We start from the raw sequence: 18,331 nt of genomic DNA on the forward strand, positions 1-18,331 counted from the left end.
GACATAGGAACTATTCAGTGAAGGGAGGAAAACACTATGTAGCTAGTTTATAACCGTATGCCTGTTTTTTGAAACTGAAGCAGTTTTGTTGCCGCATTTTATTGAAATAGTGCAAAGAATAAGTTGTATTCCAGTGATTTGTGTTCCAGAGGTGGGCTTCTTGCCCTCACTACTGTTGAAAACCCTCTACAAATGTCAAACCTAGCATTTTTGCAAGGGTCTCTTCCAACCTAGACGATTCTATGATTCTATTCTATGATTTACTCAAGGGTGTTATTCTACTAAATTTAATGGACTTCTGCTAAAACTACCCAGTAGAAGAAGAAAGGTGAACATCCTCAATTTTTCACAGTTTCTGCCAAGCTAGTAATATGTTTTTGTACAATCTAAGTGTCCTGGGATTTGTTTGTTGGTATGTTTGTTTTAAGGTGCAGAAGAACAGGAGTGAGCCAGAAAAGAAATTAAAAGCAACAAATAATAAAAACAAAAATCTGCCCGTGTTGTTCTTGATTTTCCCCATGCTGTTAACTTGAAGCCCTCTGGGGAAGGTGAAACAAACAGCTGTCCTGGCTGCAATACAGTTAGAATCTCTTCCTACAAAGCCAACTTCAAGCATGGAGAGGTTGAGAATCTATTAGAAATACCTGGGGCTGGCAGCACTGTGAATTCAAAGTGATAAAATTAAGGGGCCATTTGACAGCAGTTACAGACCTCTTCAGTAACGACCTCTATAGTTGTGGATTTTTACATAAAATGCTGGGGGCTGTGAACAAAATAGGAAACGAGCACTTTTTTTCCCCATTTGTAATTCATGTAATTCTGTCTGTGAAAACTGGTGGTAAGCTGCGTCCCCAGTGAAGTCTGGCTCTATAGTCAAGGTATGATGCCATAAACAGTGTGACAAGAATACAGACTCTGATCCAAATTAAAGACCCTATTGCAATCATTGGCTGTTTTAACACAAACATACATTAATCTGTTTACTCTTTACACATCTGGTTTGTTCAGGAGTTGCTTTATGTGCCATACAACCACTTTCAGATGGATACAAACCTCATAAAGAAGTCAGGCTTCATGCGGCAGAATCTTACATGTAATAAAGTGCTATTTTTCATACGTACCTACAGATGCTGGCATTTCTCCCCACTGTAAAACAGTTTCCTTTGTGAAATGCCCATATATATCAATGTAGATGCCTTCATCTTCATAGGTGAGTAAAAGCTCCATTCCGCTGGTATTCGGGAGGATGATAATGGCATGTGGGCGAATAGTCCCCTGGATCTAGAATCATATTTTATTAAGATTTGTATCAGACAATGGACGACGATTTTAGTGACTATATCAATCTAACTAGCTTGGCAGAGCAATAAAAAGAACCAGCTCGTGGCTCATGGAAAGTGAAAGAAATGCCTGTTTTCAGAAGGCTGTACGTGTGCTAGCCAGCCTCTGAGACAGGCTTTCTCCCCTCCTCCCCGCTTCGAATATGACAGCAGGTTTGCAAACAAATCAACATTCAGTATTTCACTTTATATTTCCCAGTATTAAATGGTTTCAAGAAGCCATGGAGCCACTGAGACACAATAATATTTACTTACTCACACACAAAACACTTGCTTTATATAAATAGAAGAAAGGTGAAATAAATTTGAATTCACTATTATTTCAGAAGATGGAGGAAGGACAACAGCTTCCATATTCCAGGAAATCAGTGCTTTCACTTTCCATGATATTTCCCTATCCCCACTCACCAGCTAAAACCTGTAAATTTAACTGCAGCAAGTTGAAAAGTTACCTGGACCTTTCAAATACAAACCTCACTCTGTCCTTCCCTTCCCACATCCTTCCCTAAAAATAGTTCCCCATTTAAACGCTGTTCAGCACACACTTTCTGCATGCCCCAGGAACACTGCATTTCACTCACACAAATTATTTTAACAGCTGGTCAATGCTCTAGAATCTCTCCCAGAGAGCCAACATGTCCCAAGTAAAAAAAAAAAAAAAAAAAAAAAAAGTCTTAAGTATACAACCATGAAGGTGGGGTTTTATGAAAGTGGTTTTGCAAGTAAAAGAGGACAGCCTTAACAAACAATAACAAAACGTTTCCTTGTTTAAAGCGCTACTCAAAACAGGATGTTAAATAGTAAATTAAACCACTACAATTAATATTTTTACAGGTAGCGTATGATGGGAGTTTCTACATCATTTTCACAAGCCAGCAACACACAGATCTTTTTTTTTTTTCCTTCAAGCACATACATTTATATGCACACCGTCAGGGCACAACGAACAGTAAAAGAAGCACTGAAGCTGTACTTGCCAAACCGAATACACCCAGGCCAACCACTTGACTCCGTGCCTCCGCAACAACTATCCGTAACACTAGAACGGGTATCCAGAGCCGCAGAGCAATTTTAATGCGTTGCCTTGGTACTCGCATGAGCGATCGGAGCAGGTAAGAGATGAAGAAAGAGGTGGGGAACCAGGAAAAGAGGCTACCAGAAAGCAAGAGTATCTGAAGTCAGCCTGTTAAAGTCTGGTCTGTTGCCACCACAAAGCTCCTCGAGAGAATTACCCAATTCTAGCAGATGCTCTTTAAAATAATAAAATACCCAAAAAGATAGAGCCACAGATAGAGCAGTCGATTTATTTCAGGTCTAAGACTCTAAAGGGAAAATATATTTTTAGTACATGCTAACTTTTGGTTGAAGAGCACACACAAATGGAGTCAGTCTCAAAGGTGACCCACATATTCAGGACAGTCACCTGGGAAATCTCTCTCATCAGGTACATAATTATATTTGCAGCCTGTTGAAAAACTACAGCCTCTAAGAAGGTTCACTTTTTTCTTTGCCTTTCTTATCTCGGGCAATTATGCTAATGATCTTTTTGACAAGTCATTATTCACCTTGCTTAGCAACCAGCTTCCAGGGATGGTACGCCGGCACCACGCTTCGATTTATAAACTGGTGCGAATTTTTCATAGTTGCATAGTTAACAAAGCTACTAATTGTCAGCTTAAATAAACCCTCTAACAAAACAAATATTAAGTACCTTAAAAACCCCAACACAGAAATAAAGAATACAAGCTTTTAGCAAGTGATTCAACAGTTCGTTCTGAACAGTTAAAAAAGTTACTGTTTAATTAAGAGAAGTTTATAAATAGCCATCCTCAAACATTGTGTCCATCAGAAAGAGGACTCTGACAGAGTTTGAAGGCTGTCACTTGTCAGGGCAGCAGAGTGATCAAGTGGTTTGCACGGGAGGCGCAGGCTTTCATCTGGTTTGAAAACACGGGGCTGAGAGTGGAGAAAAAGAAGTTAAAAAGTGAAAGGGTTCAAGGCACAGGCTGCAACATGCAGACTGGGGATGAGATTTCTTCAGACCTCGAGCGTAACTTTGGGACACATTCCCTTGGGATGCAAGCAGGGGATGGCACACAGATGAGCTAACCCCCTGCCCCTGAGGAGCTCCGCTGACTGTAGGAGGTTCTCAAGCGTGCAGAGAAGTTTCCCTGCCGGGAGTCTCCCATCAGACCAGAGCCACGGGAACGTGCTGCTTTTCTGGACCTAAGCCCCCAAGTTTCTCTGGCTTTTGGGATACACAGCTCTGAAAAGAATTAGCTAGAACAGCTAAAAAATAAGCAAACAACAACAAAAAAGATTAATACTATAGGACAGGCTGTGGCTGGCCCCATGCCAGCCGCTCGCTCCTGCAGGGGAATTACTTTGCTGCTCTCTTGAGTTTAAGCAGGAATTTAGTGATCGCCATCACCTCAATGAACAGATGCACAATGCAGTATGTTCACATCAACCTCAAATCAACATCTTCATGCCAACTTCTTGACAATCTAATGAGAAAATCCTGAGGAAAATGTAAAAACTCTTCTGAATTTAAGGACTGATTTCACAGGCAACTGAATGGTAAGAAGGATCAGCAAATTTTTTTGGTCTGGAAGTTGGGTTTCTGCAAAGTTACGACTGAAAGGCAAGTCACATTTTGCACACAGAGCCTGGATCTGTAATCGTATGAAACGAATGCAACTTTGCTCCATGGCAAAGGATTTGGGATTATTCATGGGTGCACATGTACACCTGGCTCTTCTAGCTACAGGTACTCATTGGTGCAAGGGTAACATGCTTGCAGTGGATCAGCATTAAAACATCTTGCAACCGTCTTTGCAATCCAGGCCAAATTCCAGCTCAATTCAGTGATAATTTAATCAGCTTGTTAGCAAGATTGAAAAGCACAGTGGCAGATTATAAATCACCTAAATTCACGTAGATATTATTGTGTCTTTGATTGCTTAAGAAGTCCTAAATTTCCAGGATAAATCAATTAAAAATAGTACTGTCCATACAAAAGGCTTTCTGACATTAAACCATTAAATTTGTACTCTAAATGTGATAAAAGCCTTTTAACAGAACTTCAGTGTTATAACAGTATGTGAAAAGTGGTTTTCTATTAGCTGGCATACAATAATTATTCTCTTACCCTGTCTCTTGAAATACAGCACAACTCTTAACCTGATCATCATCAATATACAGGCCAAACAACAGAGGCATTTAATTAATTTTTTTGAGTATCTTACGTGTGTTGGAAGGTACAGGTCATACACAGATCCAGAGTCCACATCAATAGCGTGAAAGCCTACTATTGAGCCATAAACGACCTTTAATCTTTGTCCATTTTCAACGGTCAGGTCAACTGACAACGGTTTGTGATGAAGTGAGGTAAAGGACTGTAAAAAGAAAAATACACTATATGACACAATAAAGCTGTTGGTTTACAGATCTACATACATTATCTTAAGAATTTTCAAAATTCAAAAGTTAGGCAGCTATTTTTGTTAAATACTGTTATATTTAAGCAGCTAAGCGTCCATCATCCACTGAGCTGCAAGGACAGCTGAATAATTCACTTGTGTTTTGAAAAAAATCCAGATTCTAGAAATGGACTAGGCAAAAATTACACTCAGAACCATTCATGTTCAATTTCCTCCTCTTTTGAGGGAAATCAGTATCAACTCTGTGAACTCAAATGTATGTTTTGGCACAGCACTGAAACAAGTTATACACATCTAACAGAATCATGACTGTGACATTTTTATGCCTGCCACCTCCAATGTATGTGAAATGAGCTACATTTTCATTAACAGAATACTCATTTTATCTTTAACTAGAAATAAATGTTATACAAAGCAACAAAAAGCAAAAGCAAAGAGTAGATGAGAGACAGTGACAGACAGTGACACATCTGAACCAAAGTGAAGTTTCACTTACCTTAAAAGCCATGAATTTGTGATAAGGCTTTGGAGCCCAAGCATAAACCTCCACTGAGTTTTTCAAAGCAATTACAAGGAATTTGATTCTCTCATATTTTACTGTAATACAAGAAGAACAATTCCTTAGGTACCAGAAAGACACTTAAATCAAAGACCATCTCATCACTAAATAATTTCAATGGATTACTTGCAGAGGTATACATTATCCAGCAAGGGAGACTAATGGATTCTGGACATCAATGTTTAATATCACTAGTGACAATACCTTGACTGAAAACCTATAGCTCATTTCTTCTCAGTAAAGCCAGATGACTGTTAACAACATTTATATATTACTTTATGTATATCTATGAAAAAAAAAAAATCTTACTAGTCAGAAAAAAAAGTCTTGACCCTGCAGATAAGCCAACCTGCTTTATTTTTTGTGTGCGAACACAGACCAACGTTGCTGGTTGTTAACAAGCTACTTTTGGAGGAATGGTGGGCTTTGACTGAACAATTCTGTTACATTCTGCGGGATAAATCTTCATTTCACTGTTCATGTGTGGGATTAAATCCCCATGTGCTAGTGTGGGCGAAGGACTCCCATGTTTCTGAGATGAGGAAGCATTTAAGAGAGGAGGAATTTCTCTAAGTTGATTAAGGTCATGTTGGGCCCATTGAGAATAAACGAAGAACCATGCATTGAAAATTAAGGCTTCTTTGTACATTGTGTTTTCAACTCTGCCAGAGACAAGCATTCACTTTGGAAACAGAACATTAGGGTATCACATCCCAATGCATTCGCCCTTCATTTTATATTCAGCGTCTTCTTGGCAGGCATTTTTAAAAGATGCAGGTGTTACACTACTGAAATAAGGTTTGTTTTTTGTGGAAGGAGGGCTCGATCAGCCCTTGCTGCTTACAGAAGGAGCAGTTGGCACTGACCAAACATATAGCGGAGGCATGAAGAGTGGATAATGATGGACACTGGTCAGGAAAAACTCACTTAGGCAGAGAAAGACAAAAAAACCCCGAACTCCACCAAAATACAAAACAGTACATCCTTTTCCTCTTCTACCTGGACAAATGGCTGTAAAACCAAAGGTCAAGATACAAGAAGATTTACCAAGAGAAAAACAACAGCAGCTGTTCTGTCAAAGAAGTAAGAGTGGCTTATAAACACAGAAGCTCCTACCAAATGTTTGCCTAATTTTAGGATAACTATTTTTTTTTAAAAAAAACAAACATACCAAACCCAAAGATGAGCAACTGAAGTGGAATACGTGGGTGCTTAGCTATAATCACAAAGAAAGTAAAAATGCACATCTGTTTCACATTCCTTCTTGGATTTAACCCTTGCCACTTTGTTGAAGCCATGCGATACAAAGCAAAAAAAAAAAAAAGTATTTATGAGAGCCAGCTACTTCACCATCTCCTGCACTCCTCTGTAGCATTTCTCCATTTGACTTCAAAAAAAGCACCGCTTTCATATACCACCTTTCACCAAAGCAAAACTTACACTATACATCACACCCCCTCACACAGTTAAATGACAGAAACTATCACAATACTGATGTTCATCTTCAAGAATGAACTGCCTGAAAGCGAAATAAAAACAAGATGGTTTTTCAACTACTACAGTACCATTTCCAGCATGTAAGTTTAAACAAAGGTATATTTAGGTCTTTTATGATCAAGAGACAGGGATGAGCTGCCGCACATTCAATCTGATCTACCTATGGACACCCTACAAATATGATTTACTAGCACTTGAGTAGTCCAGTTTCTCAGCAGTTACTCAGCACCAGGAAGGAAGCTGAATAACACAGAGGTGGAAAACATCAGTCTAATTAAAACTTTAAGTAAGTACAGAGTTTCTAAACCACTGACTGAGCAACAGACCAGGGCTGGCACTCTCTTCTTCCAGCCGTCACAGGGAATACCCATACATCACCCCATAACTGCTGCAAGAAGAGATGCTACCTGGAACGACAGCATCTGCCATGTAAAACAAGGTTTGAAAGAACTCAGAGATATTCAGCCCGATACAGTCCTGAAACAGAGCTGAAGAAAAATGCTGGTGTCACAAAATGCAAAAGAATGATCAAGCAGCTCCACAAGGAAAAAAGCAAAAAGTCCTTACCAACTTTGTAGTGTACACAGCCTTCCAGGTCACCCACAGACACCCAGCCTTGCCGCTTCTCCACCTCTGGATCATTGCGCAAAATTTTATTTCTCAGCCATGATAAGTAATAGACCCTCAACTTATTCTTCTTCCCTAGGATTTGGGAGAAAAATAAAAAAAAAAAGACATAACGCTTTAACTCATTGAAGTTAAAACTCTCCCACACTTAGAAAGAGACGGAATTTTGCGACCTTGAGTAGAGAGGGTCCTTGTGCCTCGTCAAGGTGAGAAGAGTCCAGCAGCACAGAAGCAAAGCCCTGTGTGATGGTGACACGCAGGAAGGAACTGGAACATGAGCAATCTGATGGCATTCGGCACATGAGCATTTACCTTGTGACTCAAGCTTCAAGCAAGATTTTCACACCTGACTGAAATTCTTCCCTCAGGCCAAAGAATAGGTCTCTGTAGACACACGTATTATCAGAAACAATGACACTATCTGGCATTTACTCTGCGATATGAGGGAAGGAACACAGGTATAGCCTAAAATGGCCATTTTGAATAAGTGACTCATTTAGTTCTCATTAACTGACAATCTTCATTACAAGTAGCGATTTTCTTTTGGATGCCTTTCCAGGTGAGAATTACTTTGTCATCTTTCATCTTAGTCAGTCTTTCTGTTGCTTTAGTTTCTAAGCAGATATGTTCAACAGCAGTTTGGGATCACAGGTTAGTCTGAAAGAGGAGGACTGTGTCATGTAAGCAACTGGACCTGGCAACATGGGACAAACAGCTCTCGCCATCACCTACTGCGGTGAGCCTGGATTGGAGAGAAGGAGCTGCCATTCCTTGCTGGACCTACATTGCTGACCTTGCTATGTACGAAGCACCCTTTGAGGCCACTCATTTAATGTTACTGATGCTTCCACAGTTCAGAACACTCATGTTACTGCTCATACATCTTGTTGAACACAGATTATTTAAAGAAATTTTAATAGAATGGAACTTAGATAGATGCTCACCCATCACAGAAACAAGCAAACAGACCAATGAACTGTAACTTCATTTTAAGAATATGAAACACTTCATAGCTCCCATAAACCATTTTACACATTAACCAGGTAATGAAATATCCCAAAGACCCTCTGAAATGAGAATATACGTGTTAAAAATTCAACAGGGTTTTCCTATTAACAAGAATAACTGTCCTGTGATTTTTCTGTAAGAGAAAATTCCTCAACCTAGTTTATAACCTAATTCTTTTTAATTGCTTCCAACCCCAATGCAGATCAGATACTTTTAGACACTGAACTAACCTGATATAGTAATTAGCACATTGAGTCCTTCCAGAACATCCATTTGCTGGAATCGCCTCCTTGTAATCAGCGAATAAACTCTTCCTTGCCCACTTCTGTCCAGCAGCCACAATCCATTCTCTGTTCCCACCAGTAAATTTACTCCTGTTGATAGACAGAAAAAAATACTGCATAAATCACCTAATGATTCAGAGGACACCAAGTGTTCATTGTTTTGAAAACTGATTCTTACTTAAGCCTCACTTAATGGTACCTGATAATTTCTCTGCTGCTCTGTCAATGACCTCCCAGAAAAATGAACAGAAAAAAAAGGACCTCACTGTTAATGGTTTTTTCCCAGCAGCAACTTATATGCCTGTGTAACCTGCAGAATGAGTAGTTCTGCTGAAGTCAATGTTGATTTAAAGAAAAAGGAAAATGCTTTGTGAACTCAAACTTCTTGGGTGACCTTGGAAAGTGCCTGTGAGCACTCCAAATGTCCCAGACCAGCACCACTCCATGGCAACACAGGAGATCCGACTAAATGATCTAAGGGTCTCTACCAATTAAAACATTAAAAACAAAATAAAAATCCCTCTTTCCCCAAATACAACACTCGAATCAAAGGAGGACGAAGGGCTGCTGTTAGGAGGAAGCAAAGTGTTTGTTTGAAAACAGTCTGTGTTTTCCAAGAATGCTTTCAAATGCCAAATTAAAGGAGTGAATCCATCTGAAATCCAACTGCTCCCAAAGAGGCAAGGGCTCCAGCGGGTTGCTGACATCAGAGGATGTCAAAAATTGTGTTCGGCTGGCATGACTGCTACATTTCCTAATCAGCAAGTTCTAAAGAAATGACATGAGGTATCCTGCTGTAACAAGCAACCTCCTCTACTGGCAACGCTCTGATAAGTACCTGGTGCTCTTCAACCTCAACACACATTTAATTACAGCCCTTGTCACACAGTTCTGTAATCAATTTAAAATCTTGGACTCCTACAAACATACACTACACAAAATCTGTGAAACTGTAAACTGGAAATTACATTTCCTTTGGATAATGTTTCATGTACTTCATTCATTTTCCATTGCAGACTCAAGAAGTGAGGAGGAGTAAAATGCTGTGTGTGTCCCATAAAATATGTCTGTTATTCTGAAGTAGAAAGATGGTTAAAACAACTCAAGAGCTTAGCTGGTGTGAGAGTGGGACAATGTCTATGGTTGAAAACTGGTCTGACTGAACTCATCTTGGTTTTACACCATATGAAGCTGACCCTGTAAAAGGGGTAATCCAGCGAGGTTCCGAGTAAGCACTGACAGCAGGAACTAAGGAAGCCAAACTTTTTGAAAGACTGATGCCTGACCTGCTTCAGAGTCTTGGAATACCAAACACATGTGAGAGTAAAAGGCTTCAAGTCTGGATTATTTCCAGTGGGTCAGGGCTAAGTATTATCAGCGGCATTTGTATGCAGCTGAGACAAGAGTAAGCATCACAAGCCGCAAAAATAGTTACTAAACATTTGCAACGTTTTGCTCTTCCAATGAGCACAGTCTCAATTTGGTGCCCGACCAAAACCTTTTCTGATTCTGATGCACAAAATCCTTTGCAACTGTAAGTCATCTGTTTGCCATCTTCTAGCGGGAAGGCAGTGTCAGGTGAGTGACACAGGTATCTGCTCAGCGATCCGCTCCAGGACTTTCTGGCAGGAGATGTGCAATACAACTGTGAAATCTGCCTGGCGCATAGTGCCAGCCTGTCCTGCTGCTGCCTGCCCTCCATACACATGCCCAAGTACTTCTGAGCTTACCCCACAAAGCAGCACAAAGGACCTCCGAGTTGAATTTCTTCTTGTATTTACGAATTTCTGGACTGTCACTCTGTGGGCGGATATTCGTTGGGTTGACGTTGACAACGGAGCCCTTCCTTGCATTTTCTCTCCTGACAGGCTCAGGTTTTGCACTGGACGCTAGAATGGAAGACATATGCAGTCATGAAAAATTGGAGTCTTTGGCTGCATCTCACATTTGATGTGTTTATGACAGACTGAAAGAAACCCCAGAGGGGTGAGAAAACACCTGGGAGCATTACATAGCCAGAGGGAAAAACCCATACGTCTAGAAAATTCCTCAGGCATTCCTGAGTAAGCTCTGTGGTAACACAGCAGCAAAGCAGAGCAAGCCACATCTGGAAGAAGGGTAGAACCAGTACAATAAAAATTCATAGCGACACGAAGTTTCAGTTTCTGGAGATGTTACTGACAGTTTCCATTTCCAAGCAAGAAGCCCTTCCCACTTCCCTCCCCCTCAAAAAATAAACCAGGAGTGATATTTTATGAGAAGGGTAAAGCATACTCACGAGAACTGCAAGAAGGTCCTACTGGACTGGTGGGAGGGGTGATTGGCAGAAGTCTAGGATCTATGAATGAAGTAAACGACGTTGTAGACGATGTACTGCTCTTTGAAGGTGGGCTTTCAGTGCACGGGGTCTGCAATGGAAAACAAGACCTGCTTCAGGAAGATGATGCTAGGGGAGCTGACAGCACACAGCAATGCAGTGCCTCTGAGGTTCAGAGGAAACGGCACCTGGCGTACTTAGACATGATGAACAGTTTAAAAGCAGTAAATAGATGGTATAAACTCAGTGACAGGAGGCCTGAGCAGGGAGTTGTGTCAGGATGCTTAGCCAGGCATCTCGACACACTGCACTAAAATAATCAGTCCCCATAAGAAGATCAAGCTGATCACTCCCCGCTGTCTTATCTGCAACAGGGCATCGCTCAATTCTCTTTGCAGCAAGGAGGATGCTGTTGCTTTGAATAAGGCAGTTTAGGACGTGACCCCTGACAGAGCTGTTATCTGCCTCCAGTGACATGCTGCCCTGATCCTGTGCACCTGACACTTGGGTGGAAGCAAGCCAGGGACAATGAGCAGAGCAGTGATTGCTGACATGGCAGGTAAAGAGCAGAGGGTATGAGCTTTTAGCTTGTGTAAAAGGCAGGGAAAAAAAAGAAGGAAAGAAAAGGAAGCAGAGAGAGAGATGGGGGCAAACAAGTGGAACAATAAAATCTGCTAGGGAGCTCAGGATTTTTTTATCTGTCCCCTAGATAAAACTTTTAAAGAAAAGAAGGGATGTGGTGAAAAATCTCATCATAAAAAGAGACAGGACAGATGAAGTTAAAAGGCTTGAGGAAAGCAACAGTACAATTCGTTCAATCTGTAATTTATCTCATACCTTGCTCAGAGGTTTGTTCTGAGGTTCCTGGCTTGTCAGTGGCACTTTTGGTGGGTTCACAGAGGAGTCTGAAATTTGGCTTTGCTGCAGGAGATCTGGCAGGAGATAGTTCTGGTTGTTTATGCTCCAGAGGCCTTCTTGGGTGCCAGAAATTTGTTTCCCTAAAATCTGATCCTGCACATAAGAACATACAGTTTAACTCCACATTTAGCATACTTCCAATGCACTGTGCAACTCCTGTTAATTAGGACAATAATTAATGAGCATATGGGGAGGGGTGCTCTGCGTGATGCATCATGCAAAGACAAACCCTATGGAAAGATTAAAATCAAAAGTTAAATATGAAAGTGTGTGGCAAACACCTAAGACATCAATACCAGCCTAAACCCCTGAAGTGCTCCACAAACAGTCCTCACCTATGTTACTTCAAGCCACAGGTAAAGAAGCAACTTCATCCTCAGAGACACTTGAGACAGAATCAGGTGACTTGTCCTAATGTTACAGATCTGACCTCTACCTACCAGAGTCAGAAGCAGGCACTTCTTGGTTCTAGACCTGCATTTAGTTCCAAGTCCTTTACCATTAATTTCTTTGCTATTTTCCATTTACTGAATTAGGAAACTGTATTCTAGAATGCTGACATTCAGCAGGATCTGGCATCAGCATTTCCAGTACAAAGATGCTTGGTGCTGCAGACCTCCTTACAGGATCCCACCAGCTTCAAGGAAATACTTGTAAACTACATAAGGTATGAGACACCACACAAGCTCACTCTCCGACAGCACAAAATCCAGAGTCAGAGGTCGGTTTCTGGGAATACATGGCTAGAAGCTTTGAGAAGAAGAAAGATGGGATGTTTAAAGCAAGCAGTGTCCCAGATGGGGAGGGCAGTGCAGAGGGATCTATTCCTGGCCTCGATCGGTTAGGGTACTTGAACACCATTGGCACTGGAACGTAGAGAGTGACAGGAGCCAAGTGCTTCACTAGAAAATTCCGCCTGAATTACACCGAGGGGAAAAGCACCACCAAATTCAAACAGCTTCTGGCTGGTTGAATTCAAGGCAAGTCTGTACATTGTACTGACTTTGATAAACAACCTACTGAAATCAGATCAGCTTTTTTTGAGTGCTGGCCAAAACATGAAAAAAACCCCAAGTAGATAATTCTAAATTAAAGGCATTTGCGTTTTAAAAGCCAAGTAATTAACTAGAAAACAAATTGATGTTCTAAGTATTTTACTTTTTAATTAAGACCTAAAAAAACCCAACCCAAACCATATGTGTCAGTATTTGAAATTAAGGAATCAAGCCAGTATGGGTTTTTTTTGTTCAGTTCTGAGTCAGGTTCAGCTGAACTGAACTAAAACCCCCATTTGGGGGGTTTGATTTGGGGAACGGTTTGGGCAGTTTGGTACACCGTAACCACTTCAAACCAGTTCATGCTGATGGGCTGGGGAAAGGGAGCTTGGAAGAAGCTGTAGAGACTCATGATGGCTGTGGTTGGTGTAACAGAGGTGGGAGGAACGGATAGGATTCTGCATAAGGAGGGAGAAGACTAGAAGGCATCACAGAGAATTGTGCGGAGAAGTGGCGGTCATCTGTTTGTTCTCGGTCCCCCATTGTTTTCCCCAAACCCACCAAAAAATGTGACCTCGACTCTTCTCCATCCTCCCTCATCTTCAGTTTGAGCCTCAAAGACCCAATCCTTCTCTTTTCTCTCAAGCTGCCTATTTCCAATGCCCAGGTATCAGGGGAAAGGAAAAGCACTGGGCTGGTTTTTCCACAGGAAAAATACTGGGTTTGCCCTGTTTATAATTCCTCCTCTAAAGCAGGGTCTTTTCTCCTCAAGGATGGTGAGACGAAGACAAAGTGGGACTCCTTCCCCAGTCGGGAAGGATGCCATGCTGGAACTCCTTTTTCTTCCTAGCCTTGCCACAGCTCACACAAACAGCTCTGGAAAAACACCAGTATCACAGCAATTTATTCTCCCTATCTGTGAAACAAGAGTACACTCAGTAATAGCATCAGAGCACTTCCACATGAGTGCATGTCTTACTACTGTAATTTTTTTGGGGTTTGACCACAAAGAACAGAACATTGTTCTGCTTTGTCTGTCTTCATCTTTTCTGCACTAATATTTATCACAGGGGAAAATCCACACGACTTGAAGTCTCTACTAGAAACTACAGCTGGGAAGGAACCACAACATGACATACGAGAAGACGTGTATTTTTGCTAAGCTAGTAAGGAGAAACGAAGTGTTTTTCCCCTCTTCCGGTAACATTTTAAGTAGTAAGAAGTAGTTCTCTTCAAATTGGAATAAAAAAAGTCAAGATTTTTTTAAAACAGCAACAACACAGACCAACAATAATCAACAGCACTGCTTTTTTGCAACCTGCCCAGTGCCTTCAAGAAATATGTTGACATCAGAGACTGCTACCAGGTCAATAACAAGGACAAATAAAGAAGTGCAATTTCGTACCTAAATGTAAGCACTTTTAGAGGAAGCACAAAACCTGAAACTACACATCTTTTCAAGGCTTATAGCTATAATTTGCAATGACAGAGCAGGACTTCACAGTGAAAATACTGCCGAGAAGAAATGGATACAGCGTTTATCATGCACATTAACAATCTGACTGCCCCCCACTGTACCCACCCCCTTACAAATGGCCAAATTACCTTCTGTTCTGCGACGGTGCTTTGGGGTTTCAGTTCAATTCCATCTGGTACTCTCGTCCTTGAGAAATCTGCCACTCGGCTGCTTAGCAGTTGCCTGGTAACAAACTCCAATTAACGAACAGAACTACTTCAGGGAAAAAAACGAGCCCAAAAAACAAAAAGCAAAAAACCACACATATACACGTTCAAAAGTGAGCATAATTAACATTTTCTAGTTACACTTGAAGGTTCTTGTACAAAAGCAAGCTGATTAGTCTGTGGATGTGCCTGAACGGACTCGAGCCTGAGGACCACTCACACACCGGCAGGAAGCTCTCCCCACCTCAACGGAGAGCATCCCTTCACCTCCCTGCATTGCACCCATCATTTTTCACACACTGCATAGCTCAGGCAAGTGAGAGCTGGTGGCTCAAGCTGTCATTTGAGAAGTGCCTACTTCAAAACTTCCCTTGTCTCCCCTCGTACACTACCCTGTGGTGTGCAATTATGAGCAACCCTACTCTCCAGAGAAAGAGCATCAGCTGCACTTGCAAGTGGAGAGCCGCTGCTCCGCTATCTGCTGGTATCAGGGACCTTTCTGCCAGTGCCTACTGGGATAGGCTAACTGGAATTTTGTACTGTGAATCAGTCCCTGAAACACAGACATCCTCACCTTATGTACAAAGAAACAAAGAAAATGTTGCCCAGTGCACACAGAGACAGAAGAACGTAAGAGCAGCTGCGCTGGCTGGGGCCAAAAGCCCACCTAGCCCAGTATCCTGTCTTCAACAGTGACCAAAAGCAGATAGCTAAAGAAAGAGTTAGAACAAGGCAAGCACCTGTTGTGACATACCCCAGTATACTATTGCTTCCTACACAACCAGGGGTATCTTTGCATTTTAAACTTTTTCACCCAAGTGGAACTGCCTCAAACTTCTGTCAGTGAGGCTCTGGCCCCATTTCTGTGCATATCCACCCCACATTATTCACTTATATTTATTATGGCAATCCATTTAAGCCTATTACACTTCTGCCTCCTTTCCAATAATTATAAACCCGACTGGTTCAGGTTGCTGGTGCAGAGGGCTCTAGAGCCCTGTGCCACACCTGGTAGGAGAGTGTAAAGGTTTGTTTTTAAAATGTTGCCCAATTCGATAACAAAGAAGGTTTGGTGAGAGAGCTACTGACATAAGATGACCGTGAAGAAGTAGAAGTCCTTGTGGCTTTTTTTGTTGCTATTTTTTGGGTTTGGGTCCCTCCCCCCCTTCTATGGGAGGGGTAAATATTTGCATACTAAACTTAGATTCGGAGTGGCAAAATATGGAGTAGGATCAATGGTGAGTGCAAGGACCTGTTCTTACCAGAAAAGCAAGCAGCAGCTGATCTTAAATGATGTCAACCTCCCACTTATAAGGGGGAGAAAGTAATTCATAGCCAAGCACACACCTACACCCACCTTGTTCAAGTTTTGGTAGGGAACAGCATGTAAAGAGCAGAGAGAGGAAACTGAACGATACAAAATGAGCCCCTGCAAAGTCAGTGTTTCAGGGATTGTGAATGCTGCAGGCATCAAAGGAGGAAGCAGTCTCGGTAGAGTAGGAAAAATTAGCATCAATAGAATAGATATGCTATACAAGCAGGTAAGATTCTGGATCACGTACACCAACATCCTTTCCTTAAAACAAAAACATGGTGTGTGCGAGGAAGAATTTTGGCTCATCTCACTGAAAAGAAAGACGAGGCCAAAAAGCTGTTTGACTGATGAAAGACAGCTGCCCTTAGTCCTGGCTTCCTCAAAAATGAGCCTTCCCAGGGTGGTTAACAGGATTCATCCAAGAGAATATGAAGCTCTTTCTCTTGCATACGTGCATGTCCCAAGTCTAGTCCTACAGGGCACCTCCATGAAAGCTGGAGCGTGGACATCAAAAGCTGTTCCACAGCCCAGGCAAGAACAAGAAAACACAGATTGTTTTCAATAGCCAACTAAAACTTGGCCCAAGGTGTCTCAGCCAAAGCCCACACAGAAACACTCCTACAGCAAGGGGCTTCAGATCCTGCATTCACATGCTTTAGATTGCAAGAAAAACAAATCCCTTCGCTTTATCCAGAATACGCAAAGTTTCAACGCTGGCTGCTGCTTTCACTTTACTCACTGTCCTTTTTGCTACTTCTTGGTATTACTCAGGATATATTTCTCAAAGTATCTATCTTTTAATATAAATGATGTTCAGTCGAGGTGAAGGGACTTTGTTACAGACAAGATTATTCTTTCGATTTCACAGGAGTTCTTGCAGTGGCTGTGTGCACAGAAGGCAAAACTGACAGGGATCATCCTGCTAATTCCACTTCTCTAAAGGGCTGGTGGATCTCACACACAGAGGAGATGCAACACATGCAGATTTCCAAAGGCAGTGATATCGCTCCTTCAAATCATTACAGCATGCAAGGATCACAGCAATCTAACACTTACACAGCAAAGTCATTGCTACAGGGCAAATCCATATTTTTATGTAGAGTCTTTCTGAGGTCTAGGATGAATTCTATGACCTAGAGTGAATAAAACTTTTTACAGATCAGAATAAGGTGGTTTGGAAGAGGAGCAGTAAGAAAATAAAGGCATTACAGCAAAAAGACAGCTCTTCCAGGTGCACTGAATAAGCTACAAGATTTGTAACATTCTCCCTCCTCATCCCTCAGCTTTGAAAATGAACTTCAGAAATGCAAATCAGGAGCATATGCAGGTGCAAAAACTCTACCTTCTTCAGAGCAGCACAGGGGAAAGGACTGGTACCAGGCCAAGGTAATAGCTTGCCAGCAGTGCTACAAATGCGTGCATCTCTTCCTGAAGACTGACAAAACTGCATGTGCAATTATGTCTGAAGAGCAAGAGCCCCATCCCAGAGAGCTCTGTGGCCCTGACATGCACTTTGAAGAAAATCCTGGAACTTTAATTAAACTCTCTTGAAGTTTCTTTCCAAGAAAATTAGAATTTCATTCATCAATACTAAAAAATAATTCGGTTTGCTGTTCCGAACAACAGGACTGTGCAACTGATCCTTCGACTCTCTTTCACTTGGACTAGTGAGCTATTCACGCTCCATTATCTCTCAGCAGAATACGCATTTTGCATGACAGGTAACACACCACAAGATGTCAGTCACAAAATCAATACCAGAAACTGGAAAGCTGGAGAAAAACAGTTCAGGTGAGATCAGTTTGGTACAAGCCACAGCATCATCTGGCAACCACAGCAATTGTGCAAAATAGCAATACTAAAAATAGAGCAAATTTTACAAAAAAAAAATAAAAATAGCCCTGCTTACACTATCCCCTCCTTATAAATAGCTCTGGTGAAGGAATCAGCTTTTCAGTGGTAATTATTTCTCCTGGAGTGAAAAGACTGCCTGAATACAAGGGTCATGTTTGCCTCACTTTTTTCACTATAGCCTGTATTTAGCATGAAGGTGTACAGTTTTCTTTCCCTCTCCTTTTTCCTTTAAAAAATTCCATTTTAACATAGATCAACATCAAGTAATCTGTATAAAAGCACTATATATTGATATTCAATTAAAACAAGACATTTCCTCATTGTCCCAGGGCAGCAAGTCATCAAAGCTTATTACACTGTATACATCTGATGGAGCAAACATTTACCCCCGGGAGTTCATTATAGTGTGATTAAACTGCTTAATTACAACTGATGTAAATGACTGATAGTAACTTCAGAGGGAAGGTAGTATTTAGGTATGCCAACATTTT

General features: G+C 41.3%; 1 protein-coding gene across 2 annotated transcripts in view; it reads right to left on the bottom strand.

Moving 5' to 3' along the window:
• NRK (Nik related kinase) overlaps positions 1-18,331 on the bottom strand; it is a 104,590-nt gene that overhangs the window by 12,002 nt on the left and 74,257 nt on the right. For both annotated transcript variants that reach the window (XM_074148311.1, XM_074148312.1), the window contains exons 21-29: positions 14,594-14,687; positions 11,913-12,086; positions 11,037-11,166; positions 10,489-10,647; positions 8,705-8,848; positions 7,407-7,541; positions 5,280-5,380; positions 4,589-4,738; positions 1,122-1,281 (exon numbers count right to left, since the gene is read on the bottom strand). In XM_074148311.1, the coding sequence (XP_074004412.1) occupies positions 1,122-1,281; positions 4,589-4,738; positions 5,280-5,380; positions 7,407-7,541; positions 8,705-8,848; positions 10,489-10,647; positions 11,037-11,166; positions 11,913-12,086; positions 14,594-14,687 (1,247 nt within the window). The remainder of the gene's footprint in view (positions 1-1,121; positions 1,282-4,588; positions 4,739-5,279; positions 5,381-7,406; positions 7,542-8,704; positions 8,849-10,488; positions 10,648-11,036; positions 11,167-11,912; positions 12,087-14,593; positions 14,688-18,331) is intronic.

The sequence above is a fragment of the Numenius arquata genome, chromosome 5 (genome assembly GCF_964106895.1).
Source record: "Numenius arquata chromosome 5, bNumArq3.hap1.1, whole genome shotgun sequence".
Lineage (NCBI taxonomy): Eukaryota > Metazoa > Chordata > Aves > Charadriiformes > Scolopacidae > Numenius > Numenius arquata.